This window comes from Haliaeetus albicilla, chromosome 9 (genome assembly GCF_947461875.1).
Source record: "Haliaeetus albicilla chromosome 9, bHalAlb1.1, whole genome shotgun sequence".
Taxonomy (NCBI): domain Eukaryota; kingdom Metazoa; phylum Chordata; class Aves; order Accipitriformes; family Accipitridae; genus Haliaeetus; species Haliaeetus albicilla.
Window position 1 is genome coordinate 18,517,947 of NC_091491.1, and position 26,157 is coordinate 18,544,103.

General features: G+C 41.3%; 1 protein-coding gene across 1 annotated transcript in view; it reads right to left on the reverse strand.

The window, feature by feature from the left end:
* The window catches only part of ARHGEF4 (Rho guanine nucleotide exchange factor 4), a 191,203-nt gene that overhangs the window by 95,799 nt on the left and 69,247 nt on the right, over positions 1-26,157 (reverse strand). The window contains 2 exon segments of the mRNA XM_069791974.1: positions 18,574-18,703; positions 24,615-24,941. Coding sequence (XP_069648075.1) covers positions 18,574-18,703; positions 24,615-24,941 — 457 coding nt within the window.

Here is a 26,157-nt window from a genome sequence, read left to right on the forward strand (position 1 = left end):
GCCAGATATGATTAAGGCATTGGAGCACCTGACATACGTGGAGAGGCTGAGAAAGCTGGGATTGTTCAGCCTGGAGAAGAGAAGGCTCAGGGGGTTCTTAACAATGTGTATACATACCTCATAGGAGGGGGTGCAGAAGACACAACCAGACTCTCCTCAGTTGTGGCCAATAAAAGAACAATAAGAGATGGATACAAACTGAAATACAGTAAGCTCTATTCAAACACATAACTTTTTTTACTGTAAGGGTGGTCGCAGCCTAGAACAGGTTGCCCAGAGAGATCATGGAGTCTCCATTCCTGGAGATATTGAAAACTCGACTGACCACCTGCTCTAGGTGACCTTGTTTTGAGGAGGGGGATGGCACTACACAGTCTCCAGAGGTGCCTAAACCGTTCCGAAATTGAGGGCGGGAGGAAGACCTGCTTTAGCAGCCCTGAAGCAAAACTAGAACTTTCTACAGTAGGTAACATTTTCAGGAGCAGCCCACCGCAGAGGATGCTTCAGTTCTCCAGGACTCTGGAAACAAGAGCATGATTAAAGAAAATTGGTATCAGTCATACAAGTTAGCCTCCTCGTGAAGTACAGTGGTGCAGGGGGAAGCTTCCATCCCTCCATGCTGCCTGATCAGAGAAGAGAAAAGGATCAATACCGCCAGCACAGTGAACCACACGTCAAGGTGCCATTAAAAACCTTTGTCATACATAAAGGCTGGGAACTAACTGGAAGAGATTATTTCTGCCCTTATCTGCTTACGGTTTGCACTTAGTCAAGACTCATTTTCCTCTGAGCACTGAGAGCTTGCTGAACTGCCCCTTCTTTGTTCAGTATGATAAAGGAGCTGGGTCAGTCAACTGCAAAGTTAAAGCACTGGTGTCACTGCACATCAGTGAACACCCTAATAGATGTGTAAAGCATAAAAATAGGTGACAAGTCCTCTGACAAGTGGTCAGAACGATCCTACTCTTCGCTGTATTTGCACTGTATTCCCATAAAAAACAGAAGTCATCCTCATTTTTATTTTTATTGCAACTGGAAAAATCTTTGCAATCAAGATGCCCTTCTCAAAAATGAAAACTGAGAAAAGGAAAGGCAGCGCCTGAGAGGAAGGCAGAATGCCAGACTGCAGTCCCCAGCTTTATTCAGAAAAAAACCTTGTATTTGGCCAAGCAGTCTTTCAGGAATTCACCCAGCAGCGCTCACACTCATCTATATTTATGATTTCAGAGACATCAAGAATGATGTAGATGAGTCAAAACTAATGACCTGGCCATTATTAATTCAGTGGATTTTTAAACAATTCTGTTCAAGTGTCAAGTCACAGGCTTGAAAAGCTGCGACGTTTATCTTACCCGTGGAAGTATATTGTTTTTCTTCAGAAAGCTAAGTTCTCCAGATCAGAGGAGTTACCTAGAACAGAGCATCACAAGTGGCTGCCTGAAAGATGCATAAGCTGTCCTACATACAGTCACTTTGGAGACTTCCTCCAGTGGCTTAGAAATGATTGTCAAGTGGTACTTGGGGGCCAAGCAGAAGTCCCAGCTGCCTAGTGCGTGCTCTCACATGAGCCAGAAAAAGCAGCATGAACACAGGTGAGCATTATACCACCAACTGTGACCACAGATGCATAGGAGAAAGCTTGACCAAACCCCCAGAATTCAGCCTATGGAAAGTACTGACATTAAGCCAGCATGAAACAGGACTGCCAGGCCCTAGATTTACTGCAGTAGAGAGATTGTGGTGAAGCTCACAACTGGAACCAAAAATAGCCCAAAATAAATGATTTTGCTCACTCTAAAGAGAGCTGACGGATCCAATCAACAAGTTTCAGTACAGATGATTTCTGCATATTTTTAATTTATTCGGGCTCTTAAGGCTGATAAGAATGCCACATTTCAAATTGATCCAAATCCACTGTTTTCAGGGTATTAGTAATGCTGTGTTTTCATAATAAACTCTCTTAAAAGGTTTATTGTCAAAGCTTCTTTCAGGCATGCAGGGTAGGTTTTTGCCTTGAACAGGATGTACCATCAGTGACCTCAAGCTGACACGCAGCTCTGCTCAGGGAGAGTGCCCTCCTGCCAGAGCACCAGTCAAGCCAGCAGGAACTGAGCCAGCTGAGAAACTACTCAGTGCTTCAAACAAAAGCTCCAGAATTCGTGCTATTATTTTCTTTTCCAGGTCACTCTGTAATGTCAGAAACTGAGACACTTTGAATGTATCCATACAACAAAATCTGCACAAGAATGATGTGAGCAGTTTTGCCTGCTGTAGGACTATAAAACCCAGGCCTGGAGCTCAGAGTGCCTTACTCTTGGACCATACTCCTGCCTTCAGCATCCTGCTGTAATCTTCCAATTGCAGATACTTCACAACTGAACCCGAGGTCAGGTCTGAACACTGCAGGTGTGTATTTTTCAGATGAATGCTGAACTGACCACTTTAGCACACAGCACTGAACAGGGTTGCTGACTTGTGTGATTCTCTTAAGCCTTACAGCCACACTGTGTCCAGACTATACAGTATAATGGAATGTAATGGTAAGTTACCTGAGAGACAGCAATGGAAGTCACACAACATAAAAAGCTCCAGCAGCCCTTGGGGTGCACCTGTTCAGCAGATAAGACTGATTCCCACTGCATGCTGCACCTTATTGCTACAGCTGAACACCCAGTTCCCAAACAGCTTTTTTTTTTTTTTTTTTAAATTCAATAATTATGTAGACAGCTTTTCCTCCTTCAAATTTGTATAGACCTTGATTTTTCTAAAGATCACTGCAAGGAATAACCTTAATGACAGCTCTGAGAACAGGGAGCCATATCCAGTTAGTGCATACACACTGTTTGTAGTCTTCCTTTTCTTCCTAAAAGAATCTATGAACTGCAGTTTCTAAATGTCAGATGTGTCTTTCTGCATGTGCATTTGAGTAGTGATCTTGGCTCATGCTTAGCTGAGGGCTTTTAACACCTGGCATGGAAAGATTTCATTGGCAGGGGGAGAGCATAGATAGCTTAATCCTACCCATTAAAACAGACCATTTGGTGTTAATATTGCGCCTTCTAGCCCATCTTCCTTTTGCCCACCTTTTTAAGGACAGGCTTCAAAAAAAAAGAGGCTAACTCAAAACTACATCATGGAAACTATATCCATTGGCCAAAAGGGAAACTCTTGCTATTTCACTCCCGCATAGAAATAAGCCTCTGCCAGCTGTTATGAAAACATAGCCAGCCTTATCTTTATTTAGTCTACAACATCACTGTAATGTTTCATGTTGAATGATTTTTTTATTAAAAAAAAAAAAAGCTCTGCATTTTCCTGATGTTCCTGACACAAAAACTTCTTTTTCAAGTTGTTTTATAAATACTGACATGTAATTTACCTTCCAATACAATGGGAGGGTACCAAATATCTTCACAGTACATTTGAAATGGATTTCAAATGATTATTTAGGCATTTATTAGATCTCTTAAGAATGGTTTTGAAAGAAACCTTATCTTTATCCATCAGCAGATAAACAAATTTAGAGCCCAAATCTAGAAATGCTTGTTTTCAAGAAACCTTACAGACAGTTTTAATAATAAGCATGTGGAATATTCTAGGCTTAACCAGTGAACAACTGTATATATACACATGCACTCAAATATGAGATAAAAAGATAATTCAACAGAGTAAGAACAAGAAGGACATTCAAAACAACCGATTAGGATTTTATTTCTTTGCATTCTCAGTTGCCTTTGATACATGAATTACCTCCTGTTCTACTACCACTTGCCAGCCTACATCATGCTGGGAAGCCACAGAATACAGAAATTGGCCTGCATGTGGGGCTGATGCACCAGAGCTTCCATAAGTACTCCCTAGGATATAGCACAACTTGGAAATGGCTCAATTCTTCTAGTAAAGCAGTAACTTCTTGTCTGTACTCCATGGGAAAAAAAAAAAAAAAAAAGTTACTTGAGCTCTTATGAGCCAACATCATAGTTCAGGGAATCTCTTGCTCCTTGATTAGAAGGGATTGAGAATAACAACAGCAAAACTCTATACCTGTTTAGGCAAATATACCCTGAGGTATATTTGTAGTGACAGCTGCCAAGCTTGTATGTTCACACAATGTAATCCAAGACAGTTATCCGAGTGCAAACTATAGCCCTATCAGTTTACACACAAGCTAATGTCTTGCTTTCATGTGCAGACACACCACTTTTAACAGCACCTTTGTTTCAATGGCACAGCCAATGAAGGTATTCAGTACTCAAGAAGACAGCTCACCTTCAGACTTTGGGCTTGCTCAGAATAGTATCCTGTGCACTGTAGTGCACCCAGCTTGTCCCTAGCACTTTTAAGCAAACTACTGAACTAGTTAGTTGGTTTAACAAACCTCAGACTACAAAGGGTTTTGAGATGAGGCAGGGTTTCTAATTAAATTAGAAACCTCCACAGATAATTACTGACCCTCAGAAGAGGGCTATATTTCTCTAAATCTTCAAAGATACTTTTCATGATTCAGATGAATTGGAGAATAAGACCTTAATAGGGAATAAGCTTAGTTACAGACAAGCTTAGTAAGCTAAAGGATACATCCCCATGGCAAAGAAAATGCATGATAACTACCTATATTGTTTAACCTAATGATACAGAGAACGAACTGCTAATTGCTTAATGATTGTCTCTCTGTAACTTTACATACCAAAGACTGGTGTTTGTCAAGGCTTAAGCCTGTCAGAGACTGGTACTTGGGAGTGATGAGCACGAAGGGACTATGAACAATCACAAAACTTAATTAAATGTTTGATGAACTTAAGATCTTGTTGAGAAGGCACAAGTAGAGGCCTTGCTTGAATAGATAGGGCCAGAAAAGATAAAAACTCCTGCCTTTGTTCTCGTCCTTGTAGATAATTTAGCTTAAACTAACCATATAATTCTACACCACTAATGAAAACTTAGATAATAAGAGCGCTAACAAACACTGATGTATCAAAACATGTAAAAGACCATACTGTGCAGAATCACCTGAGGAGGGTCAAATAGCGGACAAGTGAGGAAGACTATGGAAGACCACCAGAGGACTCCTGAAGACCACCAGAGACCTTCAATGCGCCTGCATAAAGGACATTTGCATATGCTAATAGTTTCCCGGAAAACTAATGAATATGTATAACATTTCTCAGAAATCTAGTGAGTATGTATGTAGAACATGTACTTAACCTGCACAATTAGACCCGATGGTGTGCACGATAGGTGGAGCGATCCCCCATGCATCCAGCACTGCCAGTAAAGAATACCTACTTAATAGTTAATCAAACTATTGAGTTAATTTCTTTGAATTTCTAACTGCTAAGCAGTAATAGTGAAGCTTCATGATGTGTAGGCAAAAGTTATACACGTTATTCATGACAATTGGGCACACACATTCTTTGCCAGCACATTATAACCTATTTTTTCACTGCTTTTTTTACCTACATGAAGTAGGTCCAGGATAACCCAAATGAACAGGCACATTCAACAGTTACTCCAAGCCTTTGCATGTCTACCCAAAGGAAGGGTCAGGTAGGCATCATGGTACCACCTCATTCCCCCTTCCATTTACTCTCCTGGACTATACAAGTTTCCTGCTGCAAGAGCTGCAATGCTGGTAGCATCCAAATCAAATGGCTTAAAGCTGTTTCACTTCCATCTAGAAAAATAACAGCAAGTGAAGCATGGATATACCTGCAAGAAGTATTGGCCTGAAACGCTATTCTAAAGGTAACTGAATCTTTGAGGAACTACAGCCTTAGAAGATGCCATATTCCTCAGCAAAGGGAATAGTAATCACAACCTAGATGTTTTTCGTGGGAGTTGTTTTGAAAGTGAAGAAGGAAAAGAATGAAGATGGTGTACCTGAACAGGCTGTACACCTGCGGAAGCATCATAGGCAGTGGTCCCAAAGATTTACCTTTTCCCCCCCTGCAAACACAGCATCAGCAAAGATAGGAATGTTTATCTCTTGGTAGGCACAGGTGGTAATCTGTGCCTCATGGGGATGGGAAGAGAATAAGCATTTACTCCTTTTAAAACAAAACAAAAAAACCCTCAAGCGAAAGTCAAGTAACACTCCCCCCTCCCCCAATACATTAAAATGTAATTAGAACTACAGAGTAGCTGAACTTACAAAATCTAGTTCTGCTGCAAGCAGAGGTACAGAAACATGATTAGACTTTTCTATCTAAGTTAATTCTATTCCTTTTTATGGAAAAGCACAATGCTAGAGGATATTTTGCACTGAAAAAACCATTTCTTTAAGTGTACTAAAAGTGTTAGGTGGCCAGGTTTACATACACTTAGCATTTACTGAGGTTGCATTCACTAGAATGAACTCAACCACTATTAATGCAGATGCCCTCACTATTTGAGTATGATGCCAAGTCACAGTTCAGCAACACTCAACATATTGGAAGACGCATTTTCAAATAAGAAACCTTTACTTAAGTTTTAGGACAGCTCATTAGTTCAGCCAAGAGATGTTGATCTTGTAATTCTTCCTCAAAACTTCAGGATCTCCCTTAGGTTTATCTAACTGTGTCAATCACCTTTACAAATGAATCCACATAGAGAGAAAAATCAAAGTTAATTTAGCATGGATTGTTGGGGGGTTTGTTTTGGTGGTGGTGGTTGTTTGGTTTTTTTTTTTTTTTAATTCATTGATTAATTGTTCAGAAGATGAGTGGAATTTATTCTGGCACGTAACACAGGAAATATATGGGGAGGGGGAGAACACATAGGACATGCTACAATGCAATCAGTGAATCCAGCTGAAACATCCTAGCTCACAATTTGCCAGGTCAAGGGTGAAACGTAACATCAACATGCTATAGTGTATGCTTTTAGGCACTAACTTTTTTTTTTTCTCCCACTCTCTTTTGGAAGCATTCTGAAACACTTTGAACCTTAAATCAGTCTCCTGTTGTGTGACCTCTAACTCCTGCTCACTATGTGACCCTAGAGAAAGAAGGGTCAGTGGAATTATGCACTGCAGTCCATGAACACAGCTGCAGACATCAGTATGAAAAAGGCAGGGCTAGGGGAAGGAGGAGGAAAAAGAAAGAACTCAAAAGAAAGTCTCTCACCAAACAAGATGCAAAGCATTTGCCACAGCTTTATGACTGGCTCCTTCATCAGCCACAATAATGAAATGAATGGCTTGGAAAAAACCTTTCTAAAAAAAAGTGTTGTGTTGGGTTTTTTTTTAATCTCTGAATGGAAAAAAACCCCAAAACTCCCCACACATACTCTATGTTTTCTTGTTTGTTTAAAGGCCTTATTCCCAAGGCTAGTAGATGAACATATCTGCATCTTAGAAGCCACAAAACTGTGCAGAGGTGCACTGAAGTGTAGTCTGTACAATTAAATTGCTACATATGCACAAATACACAGAGGATCTCTTTGGGAAACTATGACAACCGCTAGTCCACCAAGTTGTGATTCCCCCTTTGTCCCTACCTTTCTTTGCTCTTCTATTCCTTCCCGACTTGGACAAGCAAAAGAATACATACAAGTATTAATGAGGTCGGGACTGGACCTGCAACAAAGGAGTTGGAAAAGCAGACCTACTCTCAAGCTTGAATCTGGAAACGTTCTAAAGGAAACAAACTTTTCAGTAGAGCTATACAAAAGTGGTGAATGGCATACAGGCAACATGAGCCTGGGATACGAAGTCTTGCCTAGGAAACCAGGATTAGAGTGCCCATACTATCACCACTGACCTTTAATTTGGATGCCTCACATCTTTTTCTGCAGCTGAGATACTTCAGGCCTGATTTTCAGAATTGCTGAGCAACCCCAGCTCCCAGTCATTTTCTCACTGGAGTGCTGCACCAGCCAAACATCTGGAAATTGCTCATAACTATTTAAAAATAGCAAGGCTATTATCCAAGTATCAAACTACATGTACCTCTTCTTCTATCCTAAAATCAAACTTTGAAAGCCTCTCAGGCCCTCTGTGAGGCTTATTGATGTTTATGAAGTCCTCTGGCATCCTCAAATGGAGAGCCTTGTAGAAGGGCAAAGCATTCCTTCTTTTAGCCTCAGGGACAAGGACCTCCTCATGTAATGTATATTGACATTTAGACCAAAAATGCCATGGACTGATATAAGAAACAGAATTTTTCATGTCATACAAGTCTGAACTATGTTTTCTGCATAGGTTTTTCAAATAGCATTTGCACAGAAGTTTTTGCTGTAACAACGGGTCTTTCCTCTTTCGATTCTGTATCACATTTAACTTCCCCTCTTGATCAATATATTACAAGAAAGTCAACTCCAAAACAAAAGGAATCATACCTCATTTCTGATTGCAGAGGAAGATTATTAACCGAAGACAGCTTTTTCCCCTTGTGAACTTGGGAAAACGCTAAATGTCTTTTCTACATAGGGGATGTCAATTCGTATTTCTGAAATCACATGTTGTCAAATATATACATGTGTAAACATACATACACATCTGTCTTTTCACTCTCTAGAAATCTAAATTATGTAAAAGAGAAACTCAAACAGCTGCATTCCAATTGTACCGAAGACCTTTCACCTCCACTTTTCAGTCACTTAAATATGGTTTCTTGCTAATCTTCTCTGAAGTCTTTGACAGCAACAGACTGAGTATGAAGATCTCTATAGAGAAGTTTATGTGCACACTGGGAGCTGAAAAGCAAAACCCCATCTGCAAAGTCCACCTATCCAGCCTTAAGGACACTACTGGAAATGCAGAATCCCTTTAAAACAGAGAAAGAGACTGACTCATCTTCCAGCCCTTTTTTAATGCACCATCGGGCCGTTCATAATGTTTCCACACAGTTTGTACTTTTTTTCCCCTGACTTCTTGATGTGACACATGCCAAGATGCTGGAGACTCCCTGCTCCTCCAAGGTGAGGACATTGCCATGCATTCTAGTTACCACTACGCTTATGCACTGCCAGCTGCTATTGCTCCTGCTGTTTTTTTTGTTTAAGCAGTGTATTAAATTCTACCATTCAAAAATGCTATTTAGCAGATGCCTTAAAGAAATCCTGCCTTACTCCTCTAACAGCGAACTGGCATTGATGGCAGGTGCAATTCTTCTACCACAGCTGCCTTAGTTTAATCCAAAGAAGAATACTGATAGAGCAGAATCAAAGCAAAATAAATTCTTCTGGGAGATGCATTGCCCTCAAGGTTTAGTCCTAATTCTGACCTGAACTTTGTTAGTAGTTAGAGGCAAACTGCTCAGACATATTTTGCACATGAGAAGACACTTACCAACTATAGCATTTTGAGGCAGCAAGGAGCCTGAAGTGCAGTGACCTGTTTTTATTATTGTATTGATATGTCAATACTGTAATTATGAAACTTAATTTGGTTTCTCCCTGTCTTCAGTCTGTCTCCATACCTTCTTCTATTCTATTCTATTTCCTCTCACCTCTGCATTTCCTGCTAAATGCACACAGCATCCATAAAATGACACCATGCCTCAGCCTCTGGAACAAGAATATTGTGGAAAGGAAAGAACATTTAGAAAACGAAACTTAGCTTCAAAGTTTGCTTTTGCTATTAACCTTACTTCTTTTATATCACTGTACATCATTTGTATCAACTGACCTGATTAAGCCCAAGAAAACATTCATGGAAGTCACCTGACCGCAAATCCTCTACGACAAAGGGGATTGAACCACCAATACTGCCCCATGTGCAACACTTTGAGTAGTAGTTTGAAAAAGAATACTGTGCCAAAGTTACTTTATGCCAACGTCAGAGCTATGCTGGGGAATATTTGCATTCCCAGTTACAGGAGAAAATGAGCCAACAGATACTACTAAGATGCAGAATTGCATCCCCTTGCATTTGCAGCCCAGATCTTTGCCCAAAATGGAACGCCAATGGCCTGATCTCACCCTCTGCCTTTTTTCCTGTCCCTGGACTCTCAGGACACACTGTAGGTATTTAGTGTTTTTTGGCCACCTAGCAGGTCTGGTGTGTAGGTTGGAAAGTCAGATAGGCTGGCTGCTCTGCTGTGGTCCTTCCCCATATGACAGTGCACTTACTCTCACTTCAGCAGAGGACCCCAGAGCTGCAACAGAGATTTTATTAAACAGCCCCAAATCTACAGTAGTAGATGGAATTAAAAGACCTTTCAATAATTAAAAGTATATGCAACTAAAGCAGATTACACAGAACTACACCTAAAATTCTTCCCAAGCCTTGCCTCTAGCTGGTAGCACTGAGTATTTTCACTAAGGAAATGGCAGTCACGGATGGCCTTGAAGGCACTTGTCTGAATTTATCTAAGAGACGAACTAATTTGCTGCAGCTCTGCTAAAAATCTCTCTAAACAGCAGCAGTCAAGAAACAAACTGAACAGAGCAGCAGTCACTGGCCATTAAAATCATTGCCAGACTCCTTTGCTAGTATCAGTTGGGAATGAGAAAGCTTCTTTCCCATGCTTGCAGTTCAAACATCCAAACCCTAAATAGTCACATCAGTGATTAAAAACTAGAATGCCAGGCAGGCAGAGCCAGAACAGATCCAAGCTATATGAACATGCCTCCAAAATCTCTGGTTCAAAAAGGAATTAAATGAAAGACGAGAAAACTGAACTTGAGCAGCTGGCTCAGGGAACTGCCTTTCCCTCTTTCAGTACACAACAGTACAAACCTACCTACCCCTCAACTGCTGCGCAGCACCTCGCTTAGACATTTTCTAAAGGCAGCAATACTCTACTCTGGAATTTACACAGAGAAATATCAGCTCTAACATTGGGGTCTATATAATCAAGCTGAAATAAGAAAGGCTGTTCCAAAAGGAAAGGGCAGCTTTCATCAGGTAGAAGCCTAAGCACTGTTTCCAATGCTATTAAGAACCTATTTCTTGCCTTCTGACTTAAGAAGTATATCAAGGGTCTATGTCACTTTGTTTTAGCTGTAAGTCTGCAGGGGGTACAACTAGCAAACACTGAATGTTTTAGTTATTTCTCACGACTAAGAGACTGCATTTTGAAATTATATATTTTTTCCAGAAGGCTTGATTTGGTTTCTCAAGGTCAGTGCAATATCACAGAGCAGTTTTAAAAAAAAAAAAAAAAAAAAAAAAGTCCCTTACCTGTGGCAGAGTGAAGGCTCTCCAAGCTCCAGTATCTGGACAGGACACCTCTCATCCCACCACCACCACACACCACCCCGCTGCTGTCTGAATCCGAACCTGGTGATAGCCCTGAGCTTCCACTGCTACTGCAGTTTTCTCCACTGTGTGCCCCACTGGACTCACTGGGGCACTGCTGGGTCCTCATGCAGGCAGGTAAGGGGGAGAGCCAGGGGCTCTGCTCTGCTGTGGGAGGAAATTGGCAAAGCGCTCTGTAGCGGCTCCCAGGGCAGTGGTACCTGGCAGCGCTGTCTGAGGACTGAGCTGGATTCCTATCCTCCTCTCTGCTTGTCTCGATGCATCCTGACATCATAGGGGTCCACTAAGGAGGCTCCCTCTGTGGCAGCTCAAATGCTCTCAGCTGCAGCTTCTAGCAGATGATTTTTATTAAAGCCAATTTTAAGGCATTAAAAAAGCAAGAGTGGGACAGAGATCTTTCCTCCTAATTTAGCAGAACTGTCACATTAAAAATAAATAAGTGGGAATAGTAGCATTTCATGCATTTTAAAAAAGCCCAAGTGAGAGAGACCTTGTGTTATCTGCTTCCCCTGAGAACTCAGAAAGGACTTAACATATAAACTAATCATGTTTAGAACTGGCTGTGGCTGCTGCTATTAAAAAACTATTTTTGTAAGCCCTCGGAAGAAGAATTCAAAATGAAATCAAAGCCAGAAAAACACAGATTGAGATTTGCAGAGGTTGCAGCTGGGAGCTTTGAAAAATCATTTAGCAACCACTTCCAGAGTGTAGACCTGAGATGGTCCCTATTTCAGTGTGATCTTTGTAAGAGATCTCAGTCCCAAGTGAAACATCATCAACTACTTTTTAATTAGAAAGTTTTATGTTCTCATTACCTAACATGTGATTCAGTGTGTCCCTATAAAAAAAATTCTGAAAGAATACTAGTTTCCTGAGAATGCAGAAATACCTGTACTGTTTAACAACAGCTTTGAGACACCACGGAGGTTTTATGATAAAAGACATTTCCTGACTGACACTCTGCTAAAACACCTGCCTTACAATGACAGATTTGTCAAACTATCAAAATAATTTAAAAGTAGCCACTTGGCTTGTACCATGTGCAGCAGAAAACATTATAAAACTTCTTATGCTAGTTACCAGAGTAAGTGTAAAACCAGAACTAGGTCGTGTCAGTGTGAGATTATCCAGGTCAGCTCAAAGTTAGTCAGGTGAGACTCTGTAACTAGGGGTTTGGACTGAAGTAAATGAGGAGCTCAGATCCACTAGCACAGGTGGGAGGGTGACAGCTGCCCATAGGTGGGACACAAAGGAGCATGCTGGGAAATATCAAAACTGCTCCTACCATTTACTAAGTGACTGTGTGTCTAGGCACCCAAACCCCAAACTAGGAGCTTAATTTCACACAAGAATTGAAAATGGTTGGTTTATATTTCTGGGTAAGGTAATTCTGTCCAAAGTAAACAAAGCCACGTTATCATATGGCCATCACAGCCTGTTCTGACAGAGACCCCTTTGACTTTGCCTCACTATCTGTGCAATAGCAGGGTTATTTTATTTCAGTAAGACTTCTGTTTTACTAAGTACTTCCTAAAAGAAAAAAATCTTTGCCCTCCATCACTGCAGGTTACTACAAAGCATCCAACAATGTGAACCAACTTTTGAGTCTTTAAATATTTCAGCTATTTTTTTACAAGAAAGGTCTCTGCAGTAGTAGCAAAAATAACATTTCTTCAGTGGCCCATAACAAAAAAATTCCTTCAATTATCTTCTGAATGTAGCTACTTGGACCAAAATATCTTCCTCTAATGCCTCCCAATACAGAAATGGAAATGTGTTCTCAATTTGAGTGCAGTAGAACCCCTCTTCTGCATTGATCTGGTCCTTCCAGGGCCTCCTAGAACTGTCTGCACTAAAGTACAAATGGAGAGAAACACTTCTTGATCATAATAATGGCAGAGAAGGCAAGTTAAGCATTAACAACAAAGATGAATCCAGTTGTTTTGTGGATGGGGAGCACAGGGCATTTAGAAGAGGAAGGGACAGTGCAGCTCTTCAGACACAAAAGGTGCTAAGGAGACGATACAGTTCAGTCCTAATTATCCTATCCCTGCTCCTTGAAATCCGTGCTTCACACATGAGAAGTAAGGAAACTCCACATACCTGTATCTCTCCTTGACTGAACTACTAAACCCGACATTATTTACAGAGGGCCTGTAGCAACTGCCCTTGCCTGGGAGATCTCTGCCCTCAACCTGCTTAAATCACTCCATCTGTTCCTTTGCTAACCCTCCCACTCACTCCCTGGACTGAATGCTCTTGGCAAATACCAAAAGATGTTTATTCAGTGTCAGAGACAATAGTGCTGTAGTCCTAGCTGAAGGTGCTATAGAGGTATGCATATTATATGTATGTACTAGATAGGCATTTTCTAATAGAATGGAAAGAAAGGAAAAATACTACAAAGCCAGGTTGGGGAAAGCACAATATTATATCAGAGTTCAAAACTGCAACCCATCATAGACGGGTTCCACCTGACTACAGTTTTTTGTTTGTTTGGTTTTGTTAAATCTACATAAAGATTTTCTTCTGTGACACTAGAGAGAGAAGTTAGCTAAAGTTGCTGTAGCAGCAGCTGACTACAACTACAGATTAAGGATCTCGCTGTGCAGCCTGATCAAGGTAGTCAAGCTAGCCTGAGCCTTGGACAGCCTGATCCTAAATATCTGCTGGATTCTTTTAGTCTCTATTGGGTTCTCCTGTAGCCTCATAGCTTTGAACAGCGATTGCCAGAATCATTCAGGATTTGCTAGGATCTTCTTTTTCACTCTTTGCCCCATGGAAAGTTTTTATTGGTATGCTTTATCTTTCTCCTCAGTAGCTAATACATACAATCCCACTCAACCTGCTAAGACAAATTTTCAGGAACTCAGCCATTGCTTGGCCCAGCTTTTAAGGTTGCATGAAAATCTTTGAGTGAGCACATGTTATCAGAGTCATCACAGAGCACAAATATTTGTGGCTGTGGTTAAACAGAATTGAGATCGACATAGTGGGTCTAATCTGTCTGTAATTCAGAGACAAAGTGAAAAATATGGTAGACAACACGATTACTTTTTAGCCACTTAAATTCAATGGTACTTCCATGGGTTAATGAGGATGAATGGACATTTCATGCTACAGATACAATGATACACTTCTGAGGACTTGCATACCACTTTTTTCTGTGCCCCTTCAAGAACCAAAATGACAAAAAATGGAACAAATAGCTCAGATTGTTATTTTGCTGTACTACAGGACTGCTAAATATTTATAAGACATAATGAAGTCCTGTTATTAAACTAATATTTTCCCTCTTGAATAGATTTCTCCAGTGGCTGTGAAACATCTTCACATTAACTGTTGCCAAGCATGAGCTTAACAGCCCATCTATAGCTGGGAAAAGAAGATGAAAGTTGGCCACATGATGTTGAGTAAACAAACAGTCCCTTTGCCTCTGAGAAATACTTTCTGCTAAATCAGTGAGGCCTGAGGATAAGTCAGTGTCACTAAGTGGTCACTTTTCTAGACTATCCACAAAAGATTCAGATTTTGAGAACTTGGTTTGCCTATTCTTATTGCTTATGCAAGATTTCCAAGGCCACCAGTATGTTCATCATCAGTACACAACAGTCAGAATGAATTCATGCCTCTTTGGTTGGCATGACCAACACCAGCACTGTGGTGGAACTCCAGGGCAACTCTTGTACATACCTGATAGCAGGAAATTAAAAGATCTTAAGCTGTTTAAATCTGACAAGACACAGGGAAAATTGCCAAAAAGATTCAGTCTGCATTTAAATAATGATTTTAAATAATACAGGTTTAAGATCTGTTATAGCACAGCTACAAACCTGATCTTGTAATACACCAGTTACAAGTTTCTCCCTCTATAAGGATATGACAAACCTTGAAGGTTTATGGTTATATGTGTGGCCCTATCCAGAAGTTTCACAGATTTTCTGAGGCGTAGCATGGGGGAAACATCTGGGAGAAAGTAACGAGGGCAGGCACAAAAATAGAAAAGTCTCTAGCTAAGAAGCACAGATAGCAGCAAGAGCAGGGACTTAAGGAACTACACCTCCAACTCTCAGACAATTACCTGTGTCTGTCTGTCTGTCACTGTGTCACCTTGTGATTGTCTCCTGCAGAAAAGTCCCTATGGAAAAGCTCAGAGATGGCACCACATCCCCAGAAACTTCCCTCTGCTCTAGACCTGTGGGCTAGTAGCTCCCATGCCCAGAACTGCTTATGTCCTAGCTTCAGCCCAGTTGTAGGTACATTCTCACAGCTGCATCCACTGTCCATCAAACAGCTCCCCAGCAACACCCCCAATTTCACGCAATGTCTTCAGGTTACAAATAAACAGATCTCAGACTCAGGAGAAAGATGGGGAAGGCGAGGATAGGCAAGATAGCCTAAAGACAAACATGCTGGTCCGCTGCTTTAACCCGAAGCCTTGTTATCCTACCACTGCTAGCTCCAATATGTTTTGAGCCCTTCCCTCTCACCCCTTTCCTGTGGAGATTCCTCAGTCAAATGGTCTCTCAAGATCTTCAGAGGCTGCCACAAAGCACAAACACATTCCCATATCTACATTAGGAAGTGGCTTGTTTCCTACACTGGTCTTTCACTCTAGCTCAGTCTATTCAAACACTGCAGTAAACCAGGCAGTAAGGAACAGATACATACTGCAACGTAGAAATGAAGACATAGGCATAACCAGACAACGAAAGGGGAAAGACACTTGATATTCATCAATACTACCTGCCAAAGTGCATGGTGCAGCCAAGAAGGTCCTTCCAAAGTGTTTAAGCATTCCTGATATTTGAACATGACAGATAACTTTGCTAACCTCGGGGGGGTGTGTGTGCATGCGTGCACATGTTGGTGGGCATGTTCAACCTTTATGCTTCTCTAGAGGAGACTCAAGACTCATTCAATCTTCGCTGAATATAGAGATTAGCACCACCTCAGCTGCTCTTTATTTCACAGATGTTAGAGCCATCTACTGGTTCCTTACAGTTTTATTAAGTGGCTGCTCTGAACAGAAGAGGCGACAGGAAGGCAGTCTGCAAAACTTGATCAGCGACCAAGAGCACCACAGTATGCCTGCTCCCAGCTGCTGGGATATCCAAATGACAGATTTCAGTCTGCCCCATTTGTCCCAGCATGACATAAAGGTAGAGAGAACAATGTCTCAGTGCTCTAGTGCCAGCGACTGTTCAGAAGAACCTAACGAGCACAGCAGATACAGCATTAAAATTAAGCTCTTCTCCCAGCACTCATGGTATGTTCTAGTTGGGAACAGGCAGCCTCCCCTAAAATAGTAAGTTTGTGCCCAGCAAAGCTCTTGTCCTCATGTAATGGATAGGTGCATGATAGAAGTCTCATAGCTGTGCCTGGCACCTTTTGGGCTGGGATCATGACAGCCATCTTTTCATACCTGAAGAACTAGAGAGGGCTCTGAAACACCCCATCCCCCACAGTCTCTGCAGCATTCTCTGCACAAGGTGACCAGGTGCAGACTTTGCAAGTGAGAATTTCATCTGTATTTTCAGCATGGAAGTATATAGTACCACTGCATATTGCACAGTACTTTCACATCCAGTGTCTTTAGTCATAACTAAAGCATATGCTAGGATCATTAATACAAGTCCTAAAATTTATCCAACAACTTAAGAGTATTGCTTCAGTAATTTGCAGTTTTCCTCCCAGCCACATTGTACCACAGGAAGGACACGTGCACACACTCATCACCCCCAAAACGCTTTATGTGAAGCCCACAAACAGCAGCTAATAGTTGGCTGTGGTAGAAACGTTACAGAGCTTCCTCTGTTCATCAGTTTTCTCCCACACTAGCATGTTTTTGGTGGTGGAAAAAGGGTTCTGCAGCATTTCATTTATTTTGCTACATTTACACAGGAATTCTTGAGGTCCGGGCTTAGGTCATAGTATGAAATTCACTTGTACCTACTTCAGGAACATTGTATGAATCGTAGATGATTCAGGTTTCACACCCCATTTCTAGATAGCGTATAAACACCTACAGCACTACCAACTGGTCAATCTACATTTACCCCCCTTATTCACCCTCTGAAATTCATATATATTTTTTAACTCCCTCAGGTCCCAATTGGGAACTATCATGAAATTTGTATCAGCTGTGACTCAGAATTGACTTCTGTGACAGTGGCGCTTAGGGATTTCAGCTAATGTCAGAGATGCACAGATAACTTGACAATGATGGGTTTCCATATGGGATTTACAAGGAGTAAAGCTGCAGCTTTTTTAATTCAGCCAGGGAGCTGGTCCTAAGTGTTGGGGCAACACCAGATGCTTCTGACAGCAAGTGATCAAAGCCCTTAGTGCTGAGAGAGCAGAGGCAGGGTTCGTGACACTATGATAATAAGTAGTTTTATTATTTCCGGATCAAACCTCATGACTCTGTGCATGAGTTGTACAAAGTGTCAGAAAGCAAACCAGTTTTGCTTGACAAAATATTATGACCATTCAGCTCTGATGTAATTAGCACAATGTTACAGTCCCTTAATCAGGTAATTCCAGCAGTGTTTAATCGATGGTACAAAGAGACTTTCTGAGGCAGAAATGGCAGCTTGGCACCCAACTGTGGTTGGCTTTTCCTGGCTAGATTCCTAACTGCCAAACAACTCCTCTGCAGTCTGCTTTTCTTCTCCCACCCCAAACTGCTATGATACAGATATCTGCAGTGTTTGGGCAGGCACTGTCAGATGGAGAATTTAAAAACCTGGCAAAGATACATCTCACTGTTTAATAATCTGTGCAACTTACATTTTAATTCTGAGAAAGTGTCAGTCATTGGAAATGAAGCAGACATGGTACCTCACGCACATTACTCTCGAAAATACAGTATACTTGTTCTTTAAGATGATTTATTTAAAGTACAGGAAACTTCTACCTCTAAAGGCTCATTTAGTTGCTTTAGTGCCTAATTAGCAACTTGAGAGGAACCTCACCATACCCACCGTAGTGCTCTCCAGCAAACACAAGGCTGAGAGTCTATTTCATCTCCAGAAACCTAATTCAAGAGTGTGATATATATGACATCATCCTAGGTGAGACAGAGTTCTCATGAGACAACACAGTGTTTCTACATCAAGCACACTATCATTGCCATTAGTGATCTTTTCTTCACTAAAAAGCTGCCCGCTGCCTTTAAACAGCACCCTGCTTATTTGCTCAGGGAGCAAACAAACCAGAATACAAAAAGCACATGAAAGAATTAACTCAAAAGCAGACTTCTGCTCAGACATGGATGCAGCATTCAACATAAATAGGTTAGAATGCTTATCACATAGTTTCCATACTCAGTAAACCAGAGCTTAATTCTCTCATAATTCATGTCCAACTAAGACTAGTGTACACACCAGGAGAGGAGATGCACTGTTTCCAGCCCACGCAGTCTAAGCCTGTCGGAGTGCTCTGGGAAAATGGATGCAGTTTCAGTGGTAGGATGTCAAAGGCAACAGCAGACGTGATGGATGGACTTATTCCAGCCTGCAACAAGAGAGGGAAAACAAAGACAACAAACATTAAACTTAGACACCCTGTAGTACTAAATATAGCATTCATCAGGGAGGACCTCTTTCCACCTCTGATGCCTGCTCATGTAAGTAAATAGTACATTAGTAGACACATGGATGATTATGGCTAGAGAGGTTAGAAAACAGTGAGAAGGCAGGGAAAACTGCAAGGTAATAAGAACAGGAGAAGTGCATAACCAGGTACTGGACTCATACTTCACACACTACCACACATACCTACATTCACAGAAAGTTTTACTCCTTCCTAGTGGGAGGGGGAAGCATATCACCCCAACCCTCAGCTACAAAACTGTTTCCTACAACTTTTATGACTAATAATTCCTGTTCTAGTATTTAACATGTAAATAAAGCTTTTTCTTTCAGAGATTTATTGGTACCAGTCCCCAACCATATAGGATGTGGATAACTCAGCATTCTTCTCTTCAGTTAAAGGTACAAAAAAATAGGATCTCTCGCTTTCTCCTCTACTGGCTGATTCATTTTACAAAACTTACAGAACTTTATGAAACTTTGAAAACTCTATACCATTGCCAGATCTCATTGAATTAATAACTTTTGCTAGTTTAAGGGGGAAAACATATAGATACACACAGCTCATGACCTCTAATGCCAGGCTTAAAATAAACAACAAAAAAAATCTTGTTTAAGAAATCGCACAATCATACAAATGACTGCCATAAAGATACTTCATCCATCTGCAGACTAACCCACTCTTTCATGCAGACATTCACTTAAAAAAAAAAAATTGTCAACAAAATCCAAAACCTAAACAAGGTTGTTCTCCTTTTCTGTGTCAAAACCCAATATTTTCTGCCAATCTTGCCACACCAAAAAACTTTCAATGTTTTCTGTCTCCTCTTATCCACCCTGAAACAAAGATAATGTCTGCTTGAGATAGGGAAACAAGACCAACATTCCCCTGCTACTTCATCAGGGAATCACAAGATACTGGGCAAGATACTACAAGAATACAAATCATTTAACAATGAGCAATACAGATTGTAGTCAAAGGCACTGAAGCTTGTAGTACTTAATGCATGATGCAGATATGCTTTTATTCCTTTTTCCCTCTCTCTCTTTTCTCCCCCATGCCTCCTATGGCTGGGACACACAGAAAATATCAGTGACTGCAGGCCACTGGAAGATCAGCTGGTCAATAAGCATTGGTTCCATGGGCATAGCCATTTTTCATCTCTGTATCACTACTGCCCCATCCTCTTGCTGCTATGACATTCAGTTACCCATCCTTCACTGAACCAAGAGTTTGGTATATTGAGGTCCAGTAGTTTATCTAGGATCCTTCCTTCGCCCTACCATCTCACACTATGTCCCATCAGCATAAAGGCTGCTGACTAGCCTTGACACTGAAGCCTCTTCTTTAGAAGACAGCAATTAGTCAAAACATCCTTCCAAAACCGAACAGCAAACTAAGCCCACTGAATAGCCACACACTGCCCAAGCAGCTGAGAGTGCTGCTGCTCTGTGTCTGGTTTGCTTTATTCTTCCTGGACTTACTTTCCTAAAACAAAGAGAATATAGCCAATACTTCCGCACAAATCACCATCTCCTGAGGGATAGCATGAACCCTGTTCAAATTAACCTGAGCAGTGCCTGTTTTTCTAGAAAAGTCACAGCAAAACCCCAGTGGGAGCACATGCTCTTCCAGTGACAATTAAATCAAACAAAACAGGCAACTTACTGGGCTACAGCTCTGAAAATGCCAAGGGTAAAGTCTAGGTTATTTACATGAAAGGTGACAGAAAGCATTCTTGCTCTGTTTAAGACTAGGAAGCAGAATACTGCCTTAGGGCTGTTACAGTAAAACCTGTAAGCTTCATTCTTATTAATTCCCGGGACATTAGAGGAAATCTCAGGTAAAGACATCATTTGATTTCTATAGCATAGGAGCTGGGCCTGTACAACCTAAAGATCAGGAGCGGCAGCATTTTCAAAGATGTTAGTAATACGTGGGCAGGGTTTTCCCCAACCTACAAGGGAGGGAAGGGGAAATGAGGGACGAGAGCATAGAAAAGACCCTCTCTTCTACATTTTCTGCTATAGCTTCAAGGGGTTTATTTCTACACTCTAGTGCACAGCAGGTCAGTCCCTGGGAGAGGCATTTTACCCCTGTTGCGTGTCTGTGCCTCGTCAGATGCACAACAGGGGGAGACTTACCTCATTCAATCCCCTCTCCAAAGTGTGTTCATTACCCTCTCAGAGTGTATCTGAGGTGCCCACAGTGCTCATAACCATGGTAGCACACAGCAAAACTTAATTTTCTCTTATTTCAGATAGGGTAAAATCAGATTTCCAGGAGTCATATTCAGGGCAATAAGCTAAAGATCTATTTTTCACTGTTTCTCATTTCTCTTTCAAAAGAAAAGAGAGAGCTTTTTCTGCACTATACCCCCTGGGGGTATAGTCCCCTGACGGGCCTTTTAGGAATCTCTCTAATTTGGCAGTGCAGAAACCGTGCTCTAACAAATGCATGTAGAATCCATGTCTGTGCTTCTATTGCTGTGCACTGGAGAGGCATCAAGCTTAACAGTCAGGTTTTAACTTTTTGTCAAAATAGGAAAGAGCAGGATGGGAGCAGACAGGCAGTTCAGAGACTAAAACAATTTCTGCAAAAATAATTCCCAAAACAGACCCCGTTGCCATTACAGCATTACATGTATCAGTGGTTTGGGACATTGCCTCTGCTCCAGCTAGGGAATTTATACTGCATTAAAAACAAATAAGAGGACCCCAGGCTACAGTGTGAAACCCAACACCCATGTGAAGGGCAAAGCCTATGGCCAAGCAAAAGAAAATAGGTTCATCCACAGCCATGTGAGTGTCTCTTCTTCAGGGGGTGCTACCTTCAAAGGCTTGCCACAACCAATTAAATATTAACACTTTAAGGTACAAGATCAGAAGCTGCTCAGCTTGTTACTGGTAGCATTTCATTATAAGGGATAGCTGGGTCAAGCTTTGAGTTTGACTCTGGGAATTTACACAGGCTGTTCCCATTTAAAGCAGATAAGCAGCTTACTGGACCTAAGCAAAACAAAGACCAGTATATAGAATTGTTTAGGACTGCTATTTCAAATGGTTGGTTTTTTAGTTTAGAGGTAATTTCTTGACTCTTTGTCCATCTCTCTCTGAATCCCAACTACCAGCCTTCAGAATAGCTTATTACCACTGTACTAATTTGTATACATTGATCTGAAAGATAGAGTAGTATCAGAAATCAGCACTTGGAAAAAAAATAAATAATAAAAAAAAAAAAAAATCAAGAAATCCTCCCTGGTCTGACCTATTAAGTTCTTTCCACAATACTGCAGCATTACATCACCTTGTATGCTGACCTGATCTTTACTTAACTCAATATGACTTGTCATAATTGAAGCCACACATCCCAAGGCAGCCACGTGTCAGAAAACATCAGACTTGCAATTTCAGATCTCTAAAGCCCCGTACAGTTGCCTTGTTCCAGTCACAAAACCACAACAGATAATGAACATCTTACAAAGCTTCTTTTGTGATAATTTATTTCTCCTTATAAAAAGGGATTTAGCATCCTTCTAAAACTGCCCCTGAACACTGCAGTTTGTGACAGCACTCCCACCACACTTGGGAGCATGAATAAGCCAGCATTATTACAGGAATAGAGCATTGCAAAGACAGAATAAAACACATCAGGAAAAAGAAACTACGTCACAACTATTATAAATAAGAAATACAGGCCAAGAAATGCAGTTATATGGACATACAGGAAATAGCCCTTAAATCTAACAGTTCTCTCAATGAAACTTAGCATTGTGCTCTCTTGGCCTACCTAGAAAGATAGAAAGTATCAATAACCTACATAATACACTTAAATCAACAGAAACAGTAAAAACCAAATCTACCTACCTACATGCTACTAAATATCTTCTACTTGCCTTTACTACCCAAAGAAGAATGAACCAGGAAACTAACTCAGGCCCATAAGACCCACAAGCAGGTGATGTTAAGTAAGGGTTATCTCAATGGGCACAGGGGCAGCTGCAAATCATTACACAGCTGATCACAATTTAGAGGGAAGTTTGCCCCTGAAAATAAGTGTAGAAATGCTTAAAGGAGAAGCTGTTTTCTGGTAGCATCAAAATGTGCAGTCAATTAGCAAAACAGACAGCATTCAAGCTGTGTTATTTTGATGGCTCTAGGGGAAGCTATTGAGGTAGCTGGTCACTCCTCTTAGAAGCACTAATGGTCTCAGTACTGGCCAACATACCCTGCAGCATGGGTTAGATTTCCATCACTATCCATGCTTGTCAAGGAATTGTTAAGAAATATTTTTAGCATGTTTTACTGGCTTCTGTTCATCACTGAGCCTATGTAAGCCAGGGATTCATTTTCCCTAGCTTGTATCATGCCCATACAGCACTAAGCACTCAGAACTCTGAACAAGGTAGAAAAGTAATGCAATTAATTTCTTCTAAAATTTTTTTTAATCTTAACATACACGTGCCTCAGGAGCATTACTCATTGTCTTCAACACATAGGTAGTAGTGGGGCTGAGCCAGGGAAGCATCCTCACTGAACTGAGAGTAGGCAACATATCACAGAATCATACCCAGCACTCATCCAAGCATCAACTGGCAACATTTTGTTTAGAAGAGCCCTACAAATACAAAATAGCACAGATTTTTAGCCCCTTTTCTTGAGGAGGGGAGAATAGTGGGCAGTTTTTCAGAAACCCTGTTTCTGGAATTGGCCTTTCTACCCCAGATGTCCGTCAGCTTTGATGGGAGGCTCTCCCAGGCAGACAGGTATGAGGCAGTAGGTTTAGTCCCAGCAAGCCATAGTGGACAAGCTGAGCTGTGTCAGGTGAATGTTTCCCTCTTGCCATCAACAGAACTGTTTGTGTGCATAAGCTCAAGCACGTGCTGAAGTGGTAACAGGACTGGGGCCTCGGCTCCCCTCAAACATTGTCATTTTGATGCAACAGCAACCAGAAACAGGCAATCAGGACAACAGAGAGAAAGGAAAACAAATGCAGATAACAGACCAAAACAGAAAACCCTGAGGAAAGGTTTTATCTGAATGTGTGCTACTTGATTTCAAGCTTGCTCAGAAGCTTCGTCCATATTATCATCAGATGCTGCATGGAGTGTCCCTCTATCTCATGTCCTTTTTCCCAGAAGTTCTTTTTTTGTGTATGAATGCTAAATTTGGTTCCTGGATACAGATTCATGGCTCTCCCTGAAGGGAACAGACCTTAGCTCTGGATCCAAGAGTAACAGATGCCATCAGTGTGAGTCACAATAGCCACAAAGTTTGTCACAAGCAATCATAATGCTGATCTAAAAGTCTGCCCCGGTGGAGAGGAGAATACTAATAGCTAGAACTCCAATGTTCTCTCAAGCACTTCACAGCAGGAATTTGCCTCAGTAGGAAGATGGAGTTGGCCTCAGATACAAGAGAAGACTAATTTAGAAGTCCCTTGTTAAAGTTATACAGCAATGCCACAGGGCACGGAATAAGATTTCATCAGTTTAATTTATATTGATTTGAGGCAACTTTGATTTGCTCTCTGCCCTCCCTATCTTTCAGCTCACAGAGCAATCTGATCCTCTCACATCTTATTGCCCAACATGGCATGGGGCAAGAACTGCTCCCTTACAGTGACTAAAAAACCCACCACCTTTAGAGATCAACACTTATGGACCAGTTTAGTGTTTAATCAGTCTCTGCAGACTACCAGGCCCAAAGAAAAACAGACAGAACTGGGACCAAACAAAGTGAAAGGACAGGAATATGATGACAGTAGAAAGAAGCAGGCAGAGCAGAGAGGCAGACAGTGCCAGAGAATGAGGAGGACAGTGTAGGTTTCTTACTTTTAACTGGTCCTCTGGGAGGTGTTGCAATTGAATCCCTCTCTCTGGCTGTGTCTCCTTCTCTAGCTTCCTTTTTTGGTTCCTCTCCATCCAAACATCATCGAAGCTGAAGCACTTATAGAGGGGTTTAGGTCTCTTCCTCCTCCTCTCTGGAATGTCCTTGGCTTTTTCATCTGGAGCAAGGAAGGAAAGCCTCCAGGCTTTGCTCTCAAGGGTGGAGATAGGGTGTGGGGATGGTGGAACCTGGGGGGGCCTCCTTTTGCGATGGGGAACCCATTTCTCATTTGGCCTTTTTTCAGGTGGTGTTTGACATTGCTGTTTAGACTCCTGTTTTACAAACATCAGGTGAAAACACAGGGTTTGTTGGCTGGAAATTTTGTTTGCTTGAAATCAGTTTGAACAGAAGATGGCAAAGCTCAGTTATCTAGCCCCAGAATTATTCAGAGGAAAATGCTTTCCCAAGAGTACTGGCTGGCTGAAACCAGCCTGTCTATTCACTCAGCTTTCTCCATAGGCTTAGGGGTACTCCACCCTGAAGCAGCAGCCCTGCTATCCTTTGAGAGTGTAATATATACACCCTCTGCACAGGACAATGCCCTTTTCACCCTCATTCTAGACAGCATATTACAATAACATTACTACTGGGATTTAGGTCACTCTGTCTGTATAATATTATTTACAAAGACAGACAGTGTCTCTGAAAATAGAGTAATGACCAGTCTTGTCTGTCTGTGCTTTTCCAACTGTACTTCAGTTATACAATGTGAAAAGGCTTCCTAGATGCCTGCAGGTCTGATATATTAAGCCCTGTGCTTCCTGATGTGCTCTTTATGCTATCCATTTTATTTGCTTGATGTTGGGCTGAGAGCAAGGAATTGCACAGCTTTGCACTTTATTCTCATTTGCTTTTAATGAGTGGTTGCACAAAACTGCAGCTTTTATGCTGGAATAACATGAAATCAAGCATGCCCTGAGGCATCTAACTACTACTCCAGGTAGCATCAGTGTCAAAATCAATAATGTTTAAGGTGGGAGATAACAACACTGAGGAATGAATGATCTCAGGAGTCTCTCTTCATGACAAGAAAATGTTGTGTCCTGTCAACAGTTTCTCACAGTTCATTTGAAGAACCCAAATACAACAACCCTTACACCACTGCAGGCACTTCCTATCTACTCTCAATTAACCAACAATCCCAGATCAATTCTTTGCCACTGGTAAGAGATGCCACAGTCTAGAAACACTTATCTACTTAGATGCTATGAAAAAGTGAAGTGTACCCTGCTGGTATTCTGTGCCTAACTCCATCATATTGGAGAGGAGCAAGGAGAACTTGCACAGATTCCAAACATGGGACATATTAGGACAGTTCACTCTTGCCTGCTGGGTAACACAATTAATGCAAGTAAAATCATGCCAGAAACAGATTAATTAAACATGTAATGAAGGCCCTGACACATGTGCAAACTGTAATTCTTCTGTCTTGCTGTTTTCAGCATAAAAAACTTTGTCCTGGATGTAACTTGAAGAATGTTAATCATT